This window comes from Lepidochelys olivacea (genome assembly GCF_965140295.1).
Source record: "Lepidochelys olivacea isolate rLepOli2 genome assembly, chromosome: 8".
NCBI classification, from domain to species: domain Eukaryota; kingdom Metazoa; phylum Chordata; order Testudines; family Cheloniidae; genus Lepidochelys; species Lepidochelys olivacea.
Genome location: NC_140418.1, coordinates 84,283,563 through 84,307,319, shown reverse-complemented (window position 1 = coordinate 84,307,319; position 23,757 = coordinate 84,283,563). Strand labels below are relative to the sequence as shown.

The window sequence follows — 23,757 nt, the reverse complement described above, 5'->3', positions numbered from 1 at the left end:
TCACCGCTTGCAGAGGCAATAAAGTCATTGTTGCTTCACATTCATGCATTCTTTATTCATTCATCACACAAATAGGGGGATGACTACCAAGGTAGCCCAGGAGGGGTGGTGGAGGAGGGAAGGAAAATGCCACACAGCACTTTAAGCACAGCACTTTAAAAGTTTACAACTTTAAAATTTATTGAATGACAGCCTTCTTTTTTTTGGGCAATCCTCTGTGGTGGAGTGGCTGGTTGGCCGGAGGCCCCCCCACCGCGTTCTTGGGCGACTGGGTGTGGAGGCTATGGAACTTGGGGAGGAGGGCGGTTGGTTACAGAGGGGCTGCAGTGGCAGTCTGTGCTCCAGCTGCCTTTGCTGCAGCTCAACCATACACTGGAGCATACTGGTTTGGTCCTGCAGCAGCCTCAGCATTGAATCCTGCCTCCTCTCATCACGCTGCCGCCACATTTGAGCTTCAGCCCTGTCTTCAGCCCGCCACTTACTCTCTTCAGCCCGCCACCTCTCCTCCCGGTCATTTTGTGCTTTCCTGCACTCTGACATTATTTGCCTCCACGCATTCGTCTGTGCTCTGTCAGTGTGGGAGGACAGCATGAGCTCGGAGAACATTTCATCGCGAGTGCGTTTTTTTTTCTTTCTAAGCTTCACTAGCCTCTGGGAAGGAGAAGATCCTGTGATCATTGAAACACATGCAGCTGGTGGAGAAAAAAAAGGGACAGCGGTATTTAAAAAGACACATTTTATAAAACAGTGGCTACACTCTTTCAGGGTAAACCTTGCTGTTAACATTACATACATAGCACATGTGCTTTCGTTACAAGGTCGCATTTTGCCTCCTCCCACCGCGTGAATACCCCCTCAACCTTCCCCCCTCCCTGTGGCTAACAGCGGGGAACATTTCTGTTTAGCCACAGGCAAACAGCCCAGCAGGAATGGGCTCCTCTGAGTGTCCCCTGAAGAAAAGCACTCTATTTCAACCAGGTGACCATGAATTATATCTCACTCTCCTGAGGATAACACAGAGAGATAAATAATGGATTTTGGTTGAATGCCAGCAAACATACAGTGCAATGCTTTGTTCTACAGTGATTCCCGAGTACGTGTTACTGGCCTGGAGTGGTGAAGTGTCCTACCATGAAGGACGAAATAAGGCTGCCCTCCCCAGAAACCTTTTGCAAAGGCTTTAGGACTACATCTAGGAGAACCGCAAATGCCAGGGCAAAGTAATCCTTTCACATGCTTGCTTTTAAACCATGTATAGCATTTTAAAAGGCACACTCACCAGAGGTCCCTTCTCCGCCTGCTGGGTCCAGGAGGCAGCCTTGGGTGGGTTCGGGGGGTACTGGCTCCAGGTCTAGGGTGAGAAACAGTTCCTGGCTGTCTGGAAAACCGGTTTCTCCGCTTGCTTGCTGTGAGCTATCATCTTCTTCGTCCCCAAAACCTACTTCCGTATTGCCTCCATCTCCATTGAAGGAGTCAAACAACACGGCTGGGGTAGTGGTGGCTGAACCCCCTAAAATGGCATGCAGCTCATCATAGAAGCGGCATGTTTGGGGCTCTGACCCAGAGCAGCTGTTCGCCTCTTCGGTTTTCTGGTAGGCTTGCCTCAGCTCCTTCAGTTTCACGCGGCACTGCTTCGGGTCCCTGTAATGGCCTCTGTCCTTCATGCCCTGGGAGATTTTCACAAAGGTTTTGGCATTTCGAAAACTGGAACGGAGTTCTGATAGCACAGATTCCTCTCCCCATACAGCGATCAGATCCCGTACCTCCCGTTCGGTCCATGCTGGAGCTCTTTTGCGATTCTGGGACTCCATCATGGTCACCTGTGCTGATGAGCTCTGCATGGTCACCTGCAGCTTGCCACGCTGGCCAAACAGGAAATGAGATTCAAAAGTTCGTGGTTCTTTTCCTGTCTACCTGGCCAGTGCATCTGAGTTGAGAGTGCTGTCCAGAGCGGTCAGAATGGAGCACTCTGGGATAGCTCCCGGAGGCCAATACCATCGAATTGTGTCCACAGTACCCCAAATTCGAGCCGGCAACGTCGATTTAAGCGCTAATCCACTTGTCAGGGGTGGAATAAGGAAATCGATTTTAAGAGCCCTTTAAGTCAAAATAAAGGGCTTCATTGTGTGGACAGGTGCAGGTTTAAATCGATTTAACGCTGCTAAATTCGACCTAAAGTCCTAGTGTAGACCAGGGCTTAGCCTAATCTATGAAAACAAATAAAGGCCACTGAAAAGGTAATTTAACTTCTGGTTTTCAATTCTTATGTACCATACAAAAATTGGATTATAATGAAGTTATTCACATTTTCTTGCGTCACATAATGACCTCTATATCAAAGAATGAAGTCTGCATAATTGAGAAGATGGACCCACTTACAATAATGTGAGAATCCATTAACAGGAGGCTAGAATAATGCTAAAATGATAGCATTTGATGTCACCTATTTAAACTAAAGTACTAGACTGTTTCTTCAGAATCTGGTACAGGTATATGGAATATAAATGTTCATTTGCCAGCTGCAATAGCACAATGATCAGGGGCCATCCAATAACATTTTATATAATAAATAGAACGGAGTTATTTTACTCTAGATATACAATAACTTACAAATATCCCTAAAGTGCATGCTACTTGAATGAATAAATTATCTATTGTAATAAATCCAGTTATTTTTATGCTAGGATCTCTGCAATAATTAAAAATACCATAAATAATAATACATTAACTGCCTTTGCAAAATAACTGCCCACCATAATTATCTGTTGATCTTTGAGCCTATCAAATAAATATTGGCATGTTTTAAAGCTCATAAATTGTATTCCTAGCAACAAACCCACTGCACAGTGTCGGTAATTCAGCTACCATTGCAGTACAAGTCAGCCCTGGACTGCAGCATGTCTCCCCCTTAGAGGTATAGCAGTTGTATCCATTGCCACTTTGTTAAAATACACATTTATGAATGACAGCTGAATACCAAATGCTGTCCCAGCCAGTCAGAATATTTTTTGGAATGCAGTTATCTAGCACTATATTGCGGGCAGTTATTGCTTTCATCCTGCATTTTGTCTTTACCATGACTACAGATGGAAATTTTACATGAATTCAGGGAATCCAAACCTGAGCTGGAAAAAGGAAAAAACTCTTATCTGAAACCTGCAGGTAGTAAAACCTACTTCAGTGCATTTGCTTAAAATGAGAGAGCGCTGCAAGCTCAATGGTAATGTAAGCATGAGAATACAAAAAACAATCTAAAAATGACAAAACAGTCCTGCTTACCTTCACTGAGTTATAAGTATCCATGTATGGATGTGTGTAATGTATTTTTATGGGCCTTGGGACAAATTTACAAACCACTGCTCACAGCAGAATTTCCAAAGCTTTTGCCTATACATGAGTGGTAGCTCTAGCTACAACATAGCCAGCTGACTGGAACTTTAAATCTTACTAATTCTGCTATAGTATCCAGACCAGAGAGATGTAATTTCTTGAAGCTTTATATCAGACATGGGGCTGAGCACTACAAGAAATACAGTGTTGTGACAAGGGTTAGCGTCCTGTCTTTCATAAGATCTTGCATGATTTTCCTGCCAACGTTAATTTCCATTGGGAATAGTAACTTTGCAGCTGCAGTAATGTGTGGCACACCAGTGGCAAATTCTTGTCTTTGGAGGTTTATGCAAGTCATTATTTCAGAATAGATACTCAGGAGTCACAGCTGGCTAATTAATGTAGTACTAAGGAAAGCTAGAAAGTGACCCACTTAGCAGCTTTCAGGAACCCACTGTTACAATTCAGCAAACTTTTCAAATTGCAGTCCCAATAAAATTGGGACTTTTTTTTTTGCTGATCAAAATATATTCAAGAAATAGAAGCCTCTTGCCATAAGAATCTGCCTTCTCATTTCTGACACAGGTTTTCAAATAACTGTGCTGGCCTAGATACCAAAATACCCAATGTGCACATGCTGTTAAGGTATTTACACATACACATGCCAGGCAGGTATGTTATTGTCCACGTATGTGCTGAAATACCTGACTTACACACATACATTTGGTATTTGCATGAAAATAATTGCATATGCCTAAGTGAAAACCTGGCCTTGACTGATACCAAGGTGCAGTGTTTGTGGCTTTATGCTTCACTTCCATTAAGTTTATTGTAACATCACAATTATGAATGTCCCAACTCGTGCTCCCTGCCGCAGCCCCAGGCCAGAGGAGTTCAGTGCCCCCGCTGATTATTGGGGGCGGGGGACCTATGCCCCTGCTTACCCCCCCCTTGTGTAGGCCCCTATCCCTTCTTAACTAAACCCACCCAAACAAAAAAAAAAACATCACAGAAGTAGCATGCCATCTTCCATCATCACATGGTTCATGCTGTGTGTTAGATCCCTTTCCTTACCGTCACTTAGTCTTGTCTAGTGATATTGTAATTTTTCAGGCAGGGACCATCAACTACTGTGTTCGCACAGCACCTAGCAGTGTGGATTCACTTTTGTTTGAACTTTAGGCCTTACCATAAACAAACATACATGATCAATAAATATTTAAACATATGGTGCAGTAGTTAGGATAATACATCAAACTGGTTCTCTTCCCGGCTCTGCTAGCTGCCTCACTATACAATCTTGGGCAAGTCACTTAAACTCTCTGCACTCAGTTTCCACATCTGTAAAATGGGGATGAAAAAGCTGGCTCACCTTTGCAAGATGCTTTCAGGGCTGCTGATGAAATCTGTAGTAATTATTTGTATTTATTTTTTAGCATAAAGGAAATGTGAACATGCACATCTGTAGAGGGAGAAAGAGCTAACGGCTGCTTGGCTCAGTGTGTAGTTCTAATGTGTATCAGGTGATAGTTGCCTTGTCTGTGTCCTTATTAAGGGCTTGATCCAGTGCCCATTGATGTCAGTAGAAAAACTCCCCTTGACTGCAAGTGGGATTTGGATCAGGCCTTCCTTAGAGTGCAAAACAAACAGCTGTAACCTTGCCATCTGTCCCTTTGCTATGTCAATATTTCCGCCACACCCATGTTTCATTCTCTCATATACCTGTGCACCTTGATGGCAATTTTTAGTCATGAATTCATCACATTTTTTCTTCATCTGGTCTCCTGTGGAAAATTCTATGCAGATGTTGGCTAACAACAATACCTGGGTTTATTTAACGAGTTCAGTTGTAATGACAAATGTTTTCTAAATGTGGTGGAGCAAACTGGAAATCTTGTCATTCCTATCGTGCTAAAGGTAGTAGTGAGAGGCTGCTGGTTGTAGAGCACTGGCTGATATAGTGCTGTTTTATAGCAGCCATTTTTCTGTCTTTTCTGTGATATTCTGCCTTTATGTATACACCCACACCCCTATATACTTTTTGATGGAGATGAAGTACAAAACAGACACACAGTGGCAAATACTCTGCACAGTAATAGTAGCCAGGAAGAGAATTACTTATTCTTCTTGATATTATTGAAACAGCCCCTTTTTGACAGGTACTGTGCAGCCCTGTCTTAGTAAATCTGAGGCAAGATTTGCAAGGATATAAACGTAAAGCACCAAGAAATTACTTCAAAAGTACCTGTGCATAAATATTGGCATTAATAATTAAGAACAATGTCTTGGTCTGTTGGGTTGAAATCATATAATAAAAAAATAATTAAAACATTAAAACTTTTGTTCTTTCAATGGCATGTAATGAATTGAGAACCTCATTCTGCAAGTGGATAAAGAATGCTTAGAGTCACCTTTAGTTTCTTTCTTCATGCAAAACACGGAGATAAAAGATACAAGAAACCTCTCCGGGGTTCTCTTCTTGATTAAGTAGGACCTAATCAACACAGAAAAACAGCAACAGATCATATAGCTGGTAATTAATTTCCACCTTTGTGGCCTACATTTACCAACTGTCTCCATATTTGCCAGATAAAGTGCCTCTTTGAACGTTAAGCTTCTTTGGTTAGAGCCAAGGTATGAAACCAGATTTAAAGATGTGCATCTTCCTATGACTTCTGCTTGCAAAACAAGAAAAGCCAATTAAGTGTGAGGATTAAGCAAGCAAAAATATTTGCCCTGGGATTTACATAGGTAACAGAGTTGGAAAGAGGGGAGTTTGTGTGACTCTTTTCATCATTAGATAGGGAATTTGTTTTTCACTAGTTGCTCACTCTTTGCAGAGCACTCTTCCTGCTTTTATGCACAGGACCGTCTCATATTCTGGGTCATCTTTTGCCTCCAGACAGTAAGGTCCTGATTCTGAGAAGTGCTGAACGTCTTCCAAGAGGAGCTGAGTGCTGTCAGTGGGCATTAAGGCTGCCCCTCAACATGTCATGGGCTCAGCACCTTATGGGATCAGAAAAACAACTCATAGAATAGTCAACAAGTCCTGTGACTGGGATGAAGTGTCAAAACATTCCTCCTAATAGAGGGGGAAAGTATTCTTCTTCGTGTTGTGTCTATGCATCTCAAAGGTCTTGATGAAGAATTTTACAGGCAAAACCCTCCTATCTGACCTGCATGGCAGAATACTGATCTGCAAGGGGAAAACTTGTCCCCCTCTGACCTGCCCTGCAGAACTAGACTTTGTCCACAGAGCATCCCTCTTCCATATTCTGCAGTGTCTGCAAGTACAATATGTACCAATGACCTCTAATGCAGATCAGAGGAGAATTTTGCCTTCAGTGAGGATAAGCCAATGTGTTGCCTTTCTGCATTTGATTTTAAAAACAGAAATAAATTGGAGAGGTTTCCCATTTAGATCCATCTGATGGGTAGCTACATGGCACAATTTAATAAAAAACCATCAGGAATGTGGATTCAGACAGCAGTATTCATAACATGGTTGTGCTTGTCAGAAGCAACTTAATAAAGTTGGATTTGGCAGAGGAAATAAAGCTCCCCCCCTTAAGCATTAATGTGCTTTTGTTTTGAACTTGTCAATTTGATTTGCCTGGGAGCTTGGTTTTGATTTTCCTTGAAGATTTCTAGTAGCAATAACTGTTTCGAACAGGAAGATTCATGTGAACTGACTGCCATTTTAGACTTCAAATCCTACAAAATGAAAGGAGACTGTATCTCGGATGTGAGAAGAAAGGGCTGATGCTTCTGTGTGATGCACATCAGTTCTAACAAATACATTTTCAAGATTAATAAAAAGAGTGGTTGCCTGTGTGTGTGTGTGCGTTAGGGGTTTATTGATAATTTCTTCTCAGTATTCTGGGGAGATGCTGTCAATACTCCTGACATTCTGCTTAATCAAGATGTGACCCTCCCATGCAACCACACACTGTGTTTACATTATAGACAGGCTTTTTTGAGAATTTCATTAAATATTTAACAAATGCCACTAAATAATATACTGTGACCAACAGTGCTGTTGGCTATGAAGAGGAAATCAATCAATTTGTTCTCTAGTTCAGCAGCCTTCAATCTAAAGCCAGGCATGTGAGCTGTGTATATAAGGGGGGAAACAAACTGCACCTTGAACAATAGATAAAAATCAGATCAATAATAGTATGTTCAGTTTTGTTTCTAAATTGCTCTTGCTTGGAATGTGCCAACGGGCAAGTTCAATAACAGAACTCTGGGCTTGGAACAAGAGGTTCTCAAGCTTGCATGTTTGCAAATCAGTAAATACTTTGAATCTGTAAGTATTGCACATCAAAAAGCCAACCTGCTGTAGCAGAGGCTCTTCAGGGTAGGCTGGGAAGGCTATGCTTATTGTCAAATATAGACTTTAACCCAACGATTTTTACAAGCTTTATGGTAATAGCCATTCTTCACTGGTTCAAGAGACAAGATGGGTGAGGTGTTGTGTTTTATTGTCCCAACTTCTGTTGGTGAGAGAGAAGCACTTGAAAAATGTGTCTCTCAACAAAAGTTGATCCAATTAAATATATTACCTCACCTCCCTTGTCTCTGTAATATCTAGGAACCATCATGGCTACATGAATGCTGCATTCACTGGTTCAAAGCATTCCTTTTCCTTTTCATGCTATGGTAATTCGTGCCCTATAAATACTTAAGCAATTAAGATAGATTAGGGATGGGACCAAATTTTGGCCTTAGTTACAATCATTACATCCATGGGGAATTGCTTGGAGCTGTCTGGGTATAACTGAGGGGAGAAGTTGGTCCATTGACTGCAGTAGATATTTCTTGACCATGCTATCTAGGTGTCAGGGAGAAATCCAATCTGAAGCACACAGAGTAGCTCTGCTGAATGCTGGGAATGTCTATAGGTGGGAGAGGAGGAGTGGGAACCTCTGCAAAGCATTAAATGAATCTGACTGAAGTTTGTGTTTGTAGCTAAACCCCAAATGTGGTGAGTTTTCACATAACTTCAAGTTCTACTGCAAACATTTCATGCAGCTCTAGACAGAATGCATCTGACAACTCTTTACAGCTTTTAACCCAAACATATTGCCTTTGTGATTTTTCCAGGTGTGATACAGTAAACTACATAGATAAAGGATCCATGCGTGCTGTTTGTTGACATGTATATAAGGAGAGGTCAAAGATAGATGGAAAAAAGCAGAGGGAAGAACCAGTCCTTAGAAAATAAAAATATTTTAGTGTGAGTCCCAGCAAGGTGAAACATCTCACTTCCAAAGACGTCCTGAGCCGGGAAGTGAGAGATCACCTTATACTGTACCAGCCACATTATCCTATAAATTAAAATCTAACAACACACATTGGGAACAATTACACGCATTTTTGAGGTCTTTACACAATAAGTTTATATAATCTGTCCACCTAGCAGCAATTCTTGCTGACACATGATAAAATTTATATTTTCCCCCCTTTGATACCACAAAGACTGCTTAATCAGCCATGTTGAGCAAACAAAATTAAGTCCTCCTGGTGCCTTTTGCTGGCTACGGGTGGATGGAAAGGAATTACTGAGGCTCTCTCTTTAGGAGCCAATTTCTTTAGATAGTATATATATATATCCTCTTAAGACAAAGTTGTAAAGTGCACGCAGATTAACAGCCACTACAGTATACTCTTTTAATGGACTTTTAAAAAAGATTTTAAAACCCATTTAAATGACATTAAAATATGTTCATATCCCTATAAGCATGTACAGTCAAGACTGGTCCTAGGGTTGTATGACCCACACAGTTAACTGTGACACCCTCTTGTCCTTGGCAGCTAAGGCGCTGGAATGGTGACAACAGAATCCGTTTTTTCCCCCTCCCAAAAAATAAGAGGAGGATGGAAATGGTGAGAGCTTTTATGGGAGCTCAAGGACCCGTGATAGAATGAGGGGAGAAGGGATGGCTGAATAACCCACTCCTTCACCCCAACCAAAGCAATTCTCCACCTTCCTCTAAAGAAAAGTAAGATGAGCATGGTGTGCAGTTGGAAGAGTTATTCAGACCATGTAGTATAAGTTTGTTGCTCTATTTTGTGTATTTAGTTCCTCAGACTATCTCCATCCCAGCATGAGAGTTGTCCATAAACTCACTGCAATCACATCATAATTTGGAATCTCTGCAGGAGACCGAACTCACGTCACCAGAGTGCATCATGTCTACGCATGTATCAATGCACAGCTACACATGCATGCAGCTGTTCCTGGCCCACACTGAGATTTTTCAACGTAATATATTAATAAGAGCACTGGGATTTTTTAAACATATACAGGAGGGAAAAAAGCATTACAATGAGGTTAGGAAACCCAGCAGAACACTGACACAGAAGTACATTACTTAGTGTGCAGTTGCATTAATGAACCATTACTTCAAATCCCAGGTTTGCCAATTGTGTCACTGTTCGTTTATCAAGGCAGAATCATCTTGGATGTGAATAGAATGCCTGTATAATAGATAACTGCTCAATCCTCCTGTACCAAATATTTCCTTGAGCCCATTACAAAAGATTTATTTTTAAATTGGATTTTGTTTTACAGCTGGACAGAGCAAGACAGTGTTTGTAGAACAAATGGTGTTAAAACCCCCGAAGGGGCTGGCTGACTTCAGTAGCAACCAAGACTACTGCTTGAGCCCACTGATGCTCTTTTAATGAGTACTGCTTGTCAGAGGATCATATCTACAAGTTGCTGTATAAAATAAGTTTTCCATGAGTTTATAAAGCAGTCTGTCTTTTGAAATGGATAAGGCACCGTACTAATCTCTGCTGCACAAAATAGACACTGGTTTGAACTGAGGGGGGGCACATGACAACCCAAAGTGTGAGACGGTTTTTCTTCTCTTTATTTTTCAAGTTATTTCCCTCTTCCATGAGGGACTGTGTTGTGTTTGTACACAACAAGCTCAATAAATTCAAGGAGAAAAATGCTGAAATATGCTTTTCAAAAAGAATTTCAACCTTGGTATGAGTGAATTAACAGAAGTATGACAGGTTGCTTATTTAGCAAACAGGGTGGACAGTAAGATAAAACCGTCTGATGTGACAAAACATACCAAAAAGTCTGTTTGTCTCTCGTAAACTATTCAAGATAAATTGAGAAGGCTCCCAGGCAAATCAAAATGACAAGTTCAGAACAAAAACATGTTAACTTTCTTTTTTTGTAAAAAAAAAAAAAAAAAAAAAAAGAAAAAAAAATGCCTTCCCTTTACCAAATCCAGTTTTGTTAACGTTGCTTCTGACAAGCACAACCACTTTATGAATACTGCTGTCTGAGTCTGCAGACCTGATTACTTTTAAATAAAACTCTTCCGAGTAACTACTCTTTAGATGGATCTGGACCTGAGATCACAATAAAAGGACAGCATTTAGGAGCCTTGCCATCAGTCTATTATTTTTACTATATAAAAATTATTGCAGTTTAGGTTATACCTTTGAATATCACATTTCTCACCAGAAACAGCATTGAGTAATTGAGTGCTGCAGAATTTAATGTTCAATACTGAGTTGTTTGATTAGACCCACATTTTATCACTCATACTATTAGCATCAGCGATTTTTAAGCCACAAGAATATATGCTTGGATTTGATGTATGGAAAATTGGAGAAATCAGGTTCAAAACACTTACTTTTCTCTTCAAGTATCAATGTCCCATGCATATCAAAACAGCTCAAATCACTGAACGTTCTGGTTAAAAACTGTAGACAAACTTCATCCGCTCTATAAAAATGAACCACCAAAGTTAATACAGATTTGTTCAGAGCTTTGAACAATATAAGTCATGAGTCTTTTACACAAATTCAAACAGAACAGAAATAGAAGCCACTTAAATGTTACCATTGGTTGGATTCAATCTTACCAACTGGATAGGTCTGAAATACCAACTCGCAGTGGATGAGGCCTACAAAGCCTAATTTGACCCTAATAAAGAGAGGTTATGACACTTACTTTTGTCTATTCAATTAAACGTTTGTATTCACTTTTTTCTCTGACCAAAATCATAAATGTGCAATTTTGTTTTGCTCTGAAAGTCAGTTTTAAATATGGCAGCTCTTTTTCGCAATGTACAGATCTTACATCCATGCTGATAAAATCATGAACTAAGGATAATAACCAGAGAACTCTGACACAAAAATGTGTTTTGTTAGACATCTGGGTTGAATGCTTCACCTCTATTAACCTGTATTCCAAACCAGCGGAGGGCTGGAAATGTTTATTTACCATATAAATGCAAACCAAGCAGCTTTTTCCTGAGAGCAAAAATGCTGTCAAACTTTGTTTGCAAGTAGAAAGTCTCATGTAGTTTGCTACATATAATTTGCCAAAGTTACTTACCTTTCTACATGCTGGGCAGACAGTAAGTCAGAGTTCCCTCAGGTATATCATCAATTGCTGAAAAACTGATATTCTACTGTGGTCACTTTTTGGGGGATTCATAGTTAACTTTTTTTTTTACAAAGTCTGAAGTTTGTCCCAGATTTTAATACTGTATGTAACCAGCTCTTTTCTGATGCCGTCTTACATATGATATAGAATATGCTATTGCTAAACTTTCCCGTTAGCAGCCTTTAACATATTATCTGCATGTTTCAGCTGAAGTAAAACAGGAAAATGTTTTTTAAAAGTAAGTTTTCACTTTCATCTTTCCTAGCTTGTAGTGTATACGTTATCAGCCTACTCCTACCCCCATATAAAAAGAGGGTGAGATACAGAAGAAAAATTTTCCTTTAATATCTGACTGAAATACCAGGAAAAGCTCTCAACAAATAGACTCAGACTTCAAATCCTGAAGGGACCATCATGATGTGACCTTGTCTGACCTCTTGAACATTGCAGGCCACAGAACTTCACCCACCCAACAAGAGCGTTGCTTGTCAGGTGACTCTTTGCTAACATTATACAAGGTATTTTAGTAGAACAGGAAGCAATATTGTCCCTAAAGTTTATCTCTCTCCGCTTCACTGTGGAGCTTCTGCCTAAAACTTCCCGCTGGCTCCTTGCTGCATTTGTCAAGAAGCAATATACATAACCTTACAGCTTCAATTCTGATGAAATTGAGAGTAAAATATTAGAAGCAGCATTCAAAACAATCTTATCAGCCTATACATCATCATTAGCCTGGGACAAGGAACAGAAGGTATGAGAAAAGGATAGATTCAGTAAATATGGAGTGGGTGGCTAGTTAGGCCAAGCATGGAGACCTGAGGTAGCGGGACCAGTAAATAATGATAAATGGAACATTCTTTTCTGAGGTATTTCGAGCATGGACAGAGAGAATGGAGTTATCAGCTTTTGGCAACCAGTCTCCATATCTGCTTTGGAAAAAAAACATCTGTGCCGGTTGGTTTATTTTGTTGCGTCCGTTTGGTTTGGTTTTGCTTTCAGACATTCAGTGTAAGACTTTAGCATCCCCAATTCACATAGTGGTAGCCTGGCATTAGTTGTGGGAGGTGTCCATCATACCAATCACTGAAACCCTGGTGAGACACCATAGAGAAGGGGATAAAGTCATTGCTGTCATCTCATGAGCCCTGTGTTCTCAGGCAACTGACTAGAGATAGGGAAGTTTAAGTTTCTTTTGAATTATGTGCTACAAAGTTAATTTTTTATGCAAGTCTCTAATTGATGGTTTACTTTCCTTTCTGCAGTTACAGTATCTGATAGCATAAGGCTCTGAGAGCCAGACATAAATGGAGAATTCACCAATAGAAACTGAAATATTAGTCTCCCAAGACTCCCAATGTACAGATTTCTTTGGCTTATAAAAGAGACATCAGTCATGCCTCCACTCAGAACCACCTCCAGCTGATTTCTTAGACTTAGTCATAGGCAGCTGGTAATAACTCCAGTGTGCAGATCATATGTTACAAGGGAGATGCCAAGGTGTATGCAAAGATTAGTTCAACTGACCTTTTTTTGGCAGATGTCACAAAAGATGTAAAATGACTCAGCAAATTCCACAGAGATAGATCTAGCTGTTACATTCCTTCTTCTCTACTAATTCCTTTTTTCAGTCTCTTCTCTCAGTAACTCTGGTATAATCTATTCCAAACAATAAACAATTGAGTAATATTGTAGTGTATCAATGTTTAAAAACTTTTCCTAGCTTTCTTTTTTAATGCTTGCCCTAGTACAGTTTGCCTCTGTCCCATCTATAGGGTAATGGTATCACAGGGTACCACTGGCCTGTTAAGAGATAAGGAGGCCAGTGCAGCTGTGACTCTGACTTCCCAGTTGGGTTTTAAGAGACAGCATCTGAGCTACAGACATGGAAGATCCCAACAAAAGGGAGAGTCAGTCACGGAAGGGTAGGTGAGCACTGCCTGCGAATGAGCGATCAGCAGGTGGTGGCTGCCAGAAACCAGAAAGTCCCACAGAGAAGCTGTGGGTGGTTCCTGGGGGAAGGTTGAAGGCAGGAAATCAGTAGAGGGGTTTGCCGAGTCACTTCCCCAAGCTAGAGAGCCAGGGCTGTCGGCCAGAGAATAGCAGAGGGGCATCTCCACACTGGAGAGCTGGAGACAGAGAAACAATGAGACAGCCAGGGGACTGAACGATGCTCCACTGGTGAGAATAATCTCCCTGAAGAGTGGCTGTGGGGATTTCTGCTGGGAAGAGTAAGCTTGCAACTCCAGCTGGAATGGCTGGGGCTGTCCTGGTAAAAGGATAGGAGAGGACTCAAGAAGAGCCCAGGTGGATGGAAGATGCTAGAGTGTGGTATGTGGGGATGTCATAGATTCACAGGGTCTGGGCTATGCCCCAGCCTGGAACCAGTCCCTTGGGAGTGACCCCATTAGTAGGCCGGTCCACAAGGATTCTCAGGGTTCCACAGGGGCAGGCCTGTGGCCTCCTTGACTCCAAAAATTGGGCCTTCACGCACCAGAGATTCCTGTCTCTCTCCAGGTCTCTCTGCAGCCAGCCCAGCCAAGCCAGATTCCTTCAGGAAACTTGTTCCTCCTTCTGGGTGCAGTGCTCCAAGTAATTGCAGCAACACCAAGCAGCCTTTCCAAAACAAGGTAACCTTTTATTAGCCTCCTGGCATACGGAATCTAAAAATCCTTAAGTTAGCGCAGAGAAAAAATCAAGGCTTAAGACAGAATTCAGACTAGCCTATGCCAGGGCTTCACCCAACCAACCTGCTGTAGATTCCATCTTGGCTTTCTTTCTCTGTCTCTTCCTTTATCTTAGTCCCAGTTCAGAGCCTTATGTCTCTGAGAGCTCAGTTCTAAAGACAGCCACCAGACACCTCTCCCATTGGTTCTCCAGCTTGGGGCCTATGCTGTGCATCCTGCAGAGCAGTGGGGGAAATCTCCTTCCTGTTGGTAGCTAGGTATGAATATCCCAGCCATTGGGATTTCCATAGTCTCTTCAGGCTCCTCCATTCTCATAAGTAGACTTTATTCAGTTTGTTAATGACTCCAGTCTCCACCCAGGCTGCTACGTGAGTCAAACACTTCATCCCTTCCCTTTACACTCAGTGCCTAGCAACACAAAGCCCAGAGGGAAATTGAGGCACACATATGAATCCTAAAAATATTAACAGTATTCCCACATTCAAACACAGGGGCATTGAGGGGACTAGACATTGTGAGGTTTTAAAGGGTTACATGTACCAAACATGATAAATGGACTATATTTGGGGACTTTTGTTATGGACTGCTTTGCACTATGTTTTGTAATAAACTGGCCCCAAGGCAGGAGAACCTGATATGGTGTTACTGGGGGCTCTGAAGGAGGAAAACTGAAGCAGACATGCCTGTTCTGGCACTCCGGGTGGTGCTGCCCTATACAAATAGCTCTAGTTTAAAAAAAAAATTTTCAGAAGTATTAACAGTAAAGCTATAAAAGAATTTCTGCTTGATGCCAAAGTAATATTAGCATTGTTAGATTAACCAGTTCTTCACTCAGTCTTATGTTTTAGTGGAGCTGGAATATGAACCTAGTTCTTTCAATGGAACTTCATGTATGACAGCTAAGCTTGAGGTAATCGTGACTCATTAATTCAAGTCATGTTGGCCAAAATTATAAGGTTAACATTCCATAGATATAATCCCATGTATAAATCATATAATGAAAAATGTTCATTTTCCTTTGGACCTTGAAATGTGATCACTTTACCTTCTTACAGCAGTTGCTTTGACTAGCTCTGAATTTCATTCTTCATTGAAAGTGAAATTTCAGAAAAGTTAGAGGACGTGAAGTTGTGACTGGACAACACGCTGGGGAATGCGCTATAGATTTATTGTAGTAAATGTTTCATTGGCTTGGAGGAGGGAGTGGAAGATCTAATAGGTCTTTTCCATGTCTTAGTTCTAGGATTCTGTGATATCTGACAACCCTGGCTTTTGAAAAGTGTGTTTTTTTAATAGACACACACATAACATCAGTGAGAGCTAGACACGTGCCTGGCTGAGAAAATAGACCTCTATAGAATTGTGTCAATGAAGCATACTATTCTGAGTGATCATTTCCCCCATGTTTCAAACCCTCATTCAGTTGAAGCTGAGAGCTGGGTCTCTTTGGGAAACCAGCTGGATAGATCACAGTGAAGCACAATGAAAGAGGATGTACTTTTATTTAATCTTGTTTGAAATTCTTGACTTTGAAAGCTTCACAGTACATTCAGGAGAAGGTGAAGGTTTTTCACTGCACCCAAAGAATTAACAATCCATATCTCATATGTTTGAACATAGTTGTTCCTCTTCAGACAATGTGTTAACCATTGTTTAAATTCTGTAAATAATTTGCAAGATTAATATCCATTTTAACTGTTAATCTGCAAATCTGTGACAAACCATGAACTATATTTTTCCCATTAGAGAACCATCACATATATGAACTTTGATGTTTCAGGGGTCTCTGTGTTGCCTATTGTACTGTGGAACTTGATAAAGTGCATTTGCAAACTGCATTTCACTCTCATACTGTAGATATTATATTTTACACTTCAGACAAACTACTTTAATATGATGTACATTGGCAAATGGATTGTCTTGTAGTTAATACAATGGATCTCCTGAGTCAGGAGGTATAACTTCTGCTTTGCCAACCACTTTAGGTCTGATTCTATGCCACAAAAGTCAATAAGAGTATTGCTGTTGATTTCAACGGCAGCAGGACAGGATTTATGGACAAGCTTCTCTTTGCTTCAGTTTTCTCATCTGTGAATTGGGTAACAATACCTAATTAGCGACAGATGTGTTGTGTCAGGGGCTCTGGAACAGGGCGGGACCAAGGGGCTATGCCCTTCCACTTTTTACCAGCCATAAGGGCCAGCAATGGGGGGAGTCTTGGGGAGGGGGGAAGAGGTGTGTGGGGGCAGGGCTTTGGGAAGAAGGGGCGGCACAAGGGTGGGGCCTCAGGGGAAGGGGTGATGCAGGGTTGGGCCTGAGGGAAAGTGCGGCACGGAGGGTGGACCACAGTTTGGGTGCCAGCAGGCCCCCCTCCCACAAACTTTTAGGGACCTTCCACCAGTCCTGTGTTGTATATTCATTTGAGTTCGGAAAGCAGTTTGAGAAGTTTGGATGGAAAGTGTGACAGAAATGTAAAGATTACTATTCATTTTAGAGTATTGCAAAACAATATGAAAGTAACTTAAAACAATTCAGCCTGACTCACAGTAGACAGCGCTTGAAACTTCGGAGGCTGTGGGCATCTATTCATGCGGTCATACAGTTGTGTATATATAATGGTACTAATTTAATACCAGCCCAAATTGGGTTGCTTGGGAGGATATATAAAATAAATTTTCTCAGACATTAATTTTGTCTGGCATTTTGGAAAAAGTAGAACTTAATGAAAACAATGGCTCACTTTCTAAAAGACCATCTCCAGGAGTGCATCTATTATCAGCCTCTTGCAGCAGAGTAGACATCCATGGTAATATTAACCTCCAGCTATTAACTGTGGTGCCGGATATCTTTCCTCCCTCATCCCACTATTGACTTTTAGCCAGGTTAAAAGTCTCAGGAAAAGTACTGAAAAGCTATCGCCATTATTTTCTTAGGGAGGAATGGTTCCTTATTAGCAGCTCTCTTGTGTTGGCTATTGTGTTCCATAGTGTTGTACAGTATTTGCCTCGTGGGATATCATAGAGACCGTTCTTTTTAAGATGAATACAGTTACACATATAAACTATGGATGGGTGAACGGTATAACATCCTTATGCAGCTGATCATGCCCTACCTGCTACTCGTGCTTCTGGGATAGACTTCTAGTATGCTGGTATTGTAAAGTGGATTACAGTGATATATTGCACCATGGTAGCAAGTGTGCTGAACCCAAACTTGCAAAAAGGACCAGAGAGGACCAACTAGGACAGGCTCAGATTGTTTTTGAAACCATTTGCCCAAGGATAATTAAAATAGCCAACTTTCTGCTTTCCTTTCCCAGACTCGCTCATAGAAAGAAAATTGCAGGAAGCAGCCACTTGAAAAGAGTTTTCCGCCATTTGAAGAAATGATGCCTTTTAAGGCATCCTATCTGAGCTGCAATATATTAACCTATCCCACTGACCAGGGATAGAATGGAACCGAAACCAGTGCTTATTAGCTGTAAGCCCGGCTTTGCAACTGATTTCCGTGTGCGGCCTTAGGAAAACAGAGACAGAGAAGGTTAACATAGTAACCCATATGTTAACTGGCAATAATCATCCTTAGATATTTATGTGGCCTTAGGAAGGTTGTTCAAGTTAGTGTTTGTAAGCTGCTGAGAAGGAGGTATTTCAGCAAAGGATGTCCCAACTTTGGCCCATAGAATGCTGAGCAAGATCCCATTTTAACTTTGTGAATTTTCACAAACACAAACTGATGCTTTTACTAGTGAAATAAGCTGTTTAACAGGAAAGTGGAAACATTTTGTATTTATGATCTCTTTTCCTAGGAAGGTAAGTAAAAATGTTTCCTGGGAAGAAGGGGAGAGCTTCACACACATCTTCTGACTCTTACCTGATCCTTCTCCACAGTGGTTGGGGACCTAGTGAGTTGACCTTTGGCATCGTCTCAGCCAATGATCTGTACCAAATGCTTTTACTCCAGCTTCCAGCAGCCACTTAAAACTCCATTGGCTTTGAATAAGTAGTTTGTGCATTGCGACAACTGCAAGTCATTCCCAAGTGAGTGAAAATAAATGACATTTCAAATTAATCCTTTGTGTATGCTATTTTTTCACAACCTCATTGCAAGGCCTAGAGGAGAGTTATCCTCTAGAGTTAACAGCTATCTGGCTGTTCACGTTAAAAGTCGATGAACCTTACCATCAGTCTTACTATCTTGATTGAAAAAAGAAAAGGAGGACTTGTGGCACCTTAGAGACTAACCAATTTATTAGAGCATAAGCTTTCGTGCTCACGAAAGCTTATGCTCTAATAAATTGGTTAGTCTCTAAGGTGCCACAAGTCCTCCTTTTCTTTTTGCGAATACAGACTAACACGGCTGCTACTCTGAAACCTATCTTGATTGAAAAAGCCACCTCTAAATTTAGCTGGTATCAGTTACTTTTGAGGCTCCCAACAATTGCTGAAATTTGTTGAGTTATCGTTTTAAACAATGATTCTCTTAAAATTGTTCCATTTGCATCTCATCTTCTCCTTGGTAAATTTCTTAAATCCGTTTAGCTACCAAACTGAAGCAAGACAATACTACAATGTTTCCATTTAAAAATTCAGCATTTCCCAAAGTGACACCACAGTATCAGTTGTTAGCCCCATTTAACAGGTGGGGAATTGAGGCACAGATTTTTTCCTTTTTTTAAAAACCTGGTATTTAAGCTTTAATTTAATAGCTCTTCAAAGCAGTGCATTGGCAGTATTTACAGTGGAAAAGCAATATGAAACCCTTTTAATACTATTTCCTAACCTTTTCCCACCCTTGCCCACGTGCACCCATCACACACATACACACTAACTACTCTATTGTGTTATAAACCCACAGGTTTAAACATGTTCAGTGAAATCGAACACTGGCTTAAGGAGATTGACTAGTGTCCTCCCCAACACTGCCTATACACACAAGCTGCAGAGTGCATTTGGTATTATGGAATGTGACAGGGTTGGGACTCACCACCACAGCGCCTCCTGTTGGTACCTCCCGGGAATTAGCTCAGTCCATGTGGAGTGCCCTCCGCTGGTGGTGTCTCATCCATCTCTCACCCTCTGTTGGCATTTGGACCCGAGTTGCTTCCTTCTCGCAGCATCCTCTTCAGGACACTGCCCTCCGGCAGTGCCCCCCTAGTCCACGCTCACCCCCTTGCGGGGGGGCAGGGATTAAAAGAAGTCCTTCTGCTTCGCCCCAGCCACCATGGCAAACCACACCCCCAAAGTCTAACCCCTTCTGTCAGGGGCCGGGTGCAGTCCGCTATGGCCACTTCTAATGGCCGGGTGTAATACAAGGGGGAAAGGGGAGACTCAGGCCGGCCCTCTACTCTGGGTCCCAGCCGAGGGACCCTCTGGTGGCAGCCTCCCTACCCTCCTTCACTCCCCTTGTCGGCCTCTCCTCCCTGGGCCGCTTCCCCTTCAGCCCCTTTGCACCTTGTGGGCCCTTCTATCAGGGCCTGCAGCCTGGCAGGTACCGGACTGAAGTTCCCTTCTTCTCCCCTGCGCTGTCAGAGGTGCTGGTCTCCTCACTCAGGAGACAGACCTTCCCCTTTGAAAGTCTGGGAGCAACTGCCTGCCTCTCGCCTGGGCAGCCTTTATAGCCTAGCCTGGCCCTGATTGGCTGCCTCTTGCTCAGCCCTGATTGGCTCCCCGCAGGCCCTCTCTGACTGGCTGCCTGTTTGCGCAGCCGCTCTGGCCTGCTGTAGCCCAATCTGGCCTGGGGGTGGGGCCAATGTTCCCTCTAATTTTTAACAGGCCATGTGCGCAAAAATTTCTTCTGTGCCGCCGCCGAAGCAAAAAAAAAAATAAATAAAAGCCACTGCCAAAGCCGGAGTGCATGCAGTGTTTCGCCATGTGCGTGGGGTTTAAGATCTGTGTGCGTGCGCCCACGCACACAGCTTAGAGGGAACAGTGGTTGGGGCACCGCCCCACCACATGGAAACATCAATATTTTTAGGGAAAGTGAAGTCTTAAATCAGAACAAAGTATTCTGATATGAAAAAGGAGATTAAATTACAGTTTGTGTGAGTCTGAATTTTTATTTGAAAACAAAGGGCTGTAAAGTAATCCATCATTCACTCTTCCAGGAGGAACATCTGATGCAATTAACTTAGAAGTCGCCTTCTTTCCTGCTATTGTAGCTTCCCCAGATTAACTTTCTCCATCAAATAAAAAACAAAATATTTCCGCTGCCTACCTTTATAATTTTTAATGAGCCAGCCACACTTACGATCGTTGCTGGGATCACAAAGCTAGCTCTCAGTGCCACTATCAGTGGGTCTCTTATGCAATACTGAGTGGGACACATTCCACTCAAATAGCTCCACACCACCACTACTCCCTAAATCAGCTCCCCTCAGATTTTCTGTACATAGGAGGCAAACACCCTTAGCATCTGAACTAGTTCCACTTCTCCTTGCCTCCCCCAACTCCATCTTTTTGGGAGGATAGCCCTACCAGTCATTGACTTAGCTCCTGCTCCCCTTTCATTGACTGCCCACTCTCACCAACAGGAAGCAACAGATGCGGGAGATTAATTTAAAAGGTAGTTTAACTCACCTGTCTTTTGGAGATTCAGGCTGTACCCAGAATAAAAATCCTTCCTCCTTTTACCGGATAGTGCAGGTTCAATGGTATTCTTTGGCATCCAGGAGAGATTGGATTTTCTGTAGTGTCTCTTCAATAATGTGCAAGTGTCCAACAGCATCTGGAAGAGGGCAACATGACATTTCTCTAAACCAGAATTCCATAACCCTCTGAAGTGACCAGGGTCAACACTGGTAAAAGGGCGCTGGTCTCCTTTCCACAGAGAGATCCTCCAACCAAGGTGGGCAGAAGCTGACTACTGGCTATATCTTTGTAACCTTTTAAAGCCCCAGAGGTTTTTCTGTTTGTGCACAGTGCTCCCAAATAGGACCCTCTGCTTTCAGGAAAGGGAGCTGAATGCTCAAATCCTGTCTGTTATGAGCTGGCCTAGAGGGATACGCTGGCCTTTTGGTTGGTGTCTTTCTTTGTGGAAGAAAGCTGTAGAGCTCTGCATTAAAGGATTTCTGGAATAAGTGGTGTCTTTCAGAGTTTTGGGGCCGGTGGCATTAGCTTTCATCTTCAGCCACAGTTACACAGCAGGGCCTTAAGTTTCTGTTTCCTGATGAATGCCAGGTGCTTACAGCCATTTGTGCAAGCATCTATCCTGGAGGTGGCTACTCTATTGCTTATTTGACAGAAAGAGGTACTAAGAAGGACATGGCAAGGAAACAGCTTTTTCTTTCAAAAATTCATTGAGCAGACACTGAGGGAAGGTGTGCTGCAGCGAACAACCAAGAGGCACATAGTGATCCCAGGGAGGAACTGATGGCTTCTCTACAGGAGCACAGAACTATACCTCCCATTATAGCCAACATTGAGCTATTTCCTGTTCGTATGAGGTGTATGGAACCCAGGGGAGAATCTCTTACAACTGGGACCTTGGAGAAAATCTTGATACAGTTCTTAACAGCTGATTAGAACAGTAGTAAAGTTTTCTATAAGTGTATTTTTATGGCTTGACTGCCATTGATTGAAGTACAGAATCAGTGCATTTTCTGAGGCAGTTAGAATCCCTGTTTTTGATAATAGTAAATTCAAGAATTATCAGTCTAATCATCTAGACTGTACACTGTCAGTGTAAGCCAATATAGTGATGGATTCATTTAGTTTAAATGGTTTGACATTTCAAATGAAACAAAGTGATTAGATTACTCTGTTCTAACAGGAGAATGGTCTTTCACTTCAAAAATAAATGCCCCAATTTCCCCTCTACATGTTATATTCCTTTCACTGACATTATCTCTTCAGTAATTCTCAAACTAAGCTAGACACGGTTTGGATTTGTTGTCATGAAAGTCCTTATGTAAGTAGCTCTTTAGAAGGCATGACCCATATACCTGATACACAATTGAACACTTGTCAAAGGATGCAGAGCTGTTTCTGGACATCAAAGTTACAATAACTCATTTCTATTTGATTTGTTTTAAATTCCTTTATGCATATTAACAAACTTAGGCATTTAAAAAAATTGTTTGTGGGCACTTTGTTATAAGGCAGACCACTCAAGACTATGAAATATCTTTTAAATATCTTTTCAGACAAACTGTAGAATTCAAAAGTGCTAACTGTGCCAAAAATTTATCCTCTTGCTGCAGAGAACCCCAGGTAAGCATGAATAGCTACACTGCTGTAAGGGATACCAGATTAAAAATTAACAATTCAATTGCATGGAATATTGGAGATAGCATCACAATTAGCTTTATAAAACGGCACCATCCTTTATGAAGCTTTTTCTTTGCCTCTTAATGCTATTTGTCTGATAACCACTTGCCAACAAAGACATTATATGAATTACAATGAGTTATACAAAGCATTGGACAACCGTAATGTTCTATTGATTTCCCCTTAAAAAAAATCCTTCATTTTGTGCCCCTAATACATAGCTAAAGAAGTGGAAGACCTAGACTATAGGCTTAGTCCAGATTTGTGTGTATATATTCACAAGAAATCCAAATTAAACTACGGACATTACAGTGGTTTTCTGGGAAAATAAATACAGAGCAAGTGTGTTCCATTACAGATATTTTTGTACAACTCAGTTCATTTGCCCCCAAGCAGACATTTCTGAGGTCCAAAGCTAAGATCTGATCTTCTCCCCAATAAGGTCTTGCAGCCAAGAGGTTTTTCCAGTAGTAATTCATAAAATATGCCTAGACTATAATAGAAGTCTGCATATAGCTATTTTTCTTGCAGTATTAAGGTTCTCTTTACCATGTCCTCATTTTATCTAATCTACAGTCTACATCCATTCTGAAGAGATGAAATAATGAAAAGCAATAAGTTAAACATTTGACACACATGGCAATTCAGTGCAGTGATTCATTTTATAACATTATCTAAGCTCTGATAGAAATGACTCAGGGATCTTCCTGGTTTGGCTACTTTTGAATTAATTCTAATCACCTCTCTTATACCCTCCTCCCCCGAGGATCACCCAGTTGTGCACAGCGACGAGTGCCTCCTGTAGGGTACTGAACATCCTCAACTCCTGTGACTGCCATAGGTGCTCAGATAGATGTCAGCAGTGATGGGTATGGCTTAAGAACTTGAGGGAACAGAATTCAGCACTCAGTACTTTACAGAAACCCACAGTACCGTACAAGATTGGGTCCCAAGCTCCTAGCAAAATGGGCTAGTCCTGAAGTCCTTACACAGCTCAAGTTCCCATGGAAGACACCAACAAATATTTAGATGTACTTAGGCACAAACAGCTTAT

General features: G+C 41.6%; 2 protein-coding genes across 3 annotated transcripts in view; one reads left to right on the top strand and one right to left on the bottom strand.

Moving 5' to 3' along the window:
* Positions 1–23,757, top strand: part of ST6GALNAC3 (ST6 N-acetylgalactosaminide alpha-2,6-sialyltransferase 3) — a 331,756-nt gene that overhangs the window by 270,221 nt on the left and 37,778 nt on the right. The gene's annotated exons all lie outside the window — the stretch shown is intronic.
* On the bottom strand, positions 148–1,841 carry LOC311525650 (uncharacterized protein; the record flags this gene model as incomplete). Its single annotated transcript, XM_084637952.1, has 2 exons — positions 148–692; positions 1,280–1,841. 2 exons carry the CDS (start codon positions 1,839–1,841, stop codon positions 172–174), a joined length of 1,083 nt encoding a protein of 360 aa, XP_084494078.1. The 3' UTR covers positions 148–171.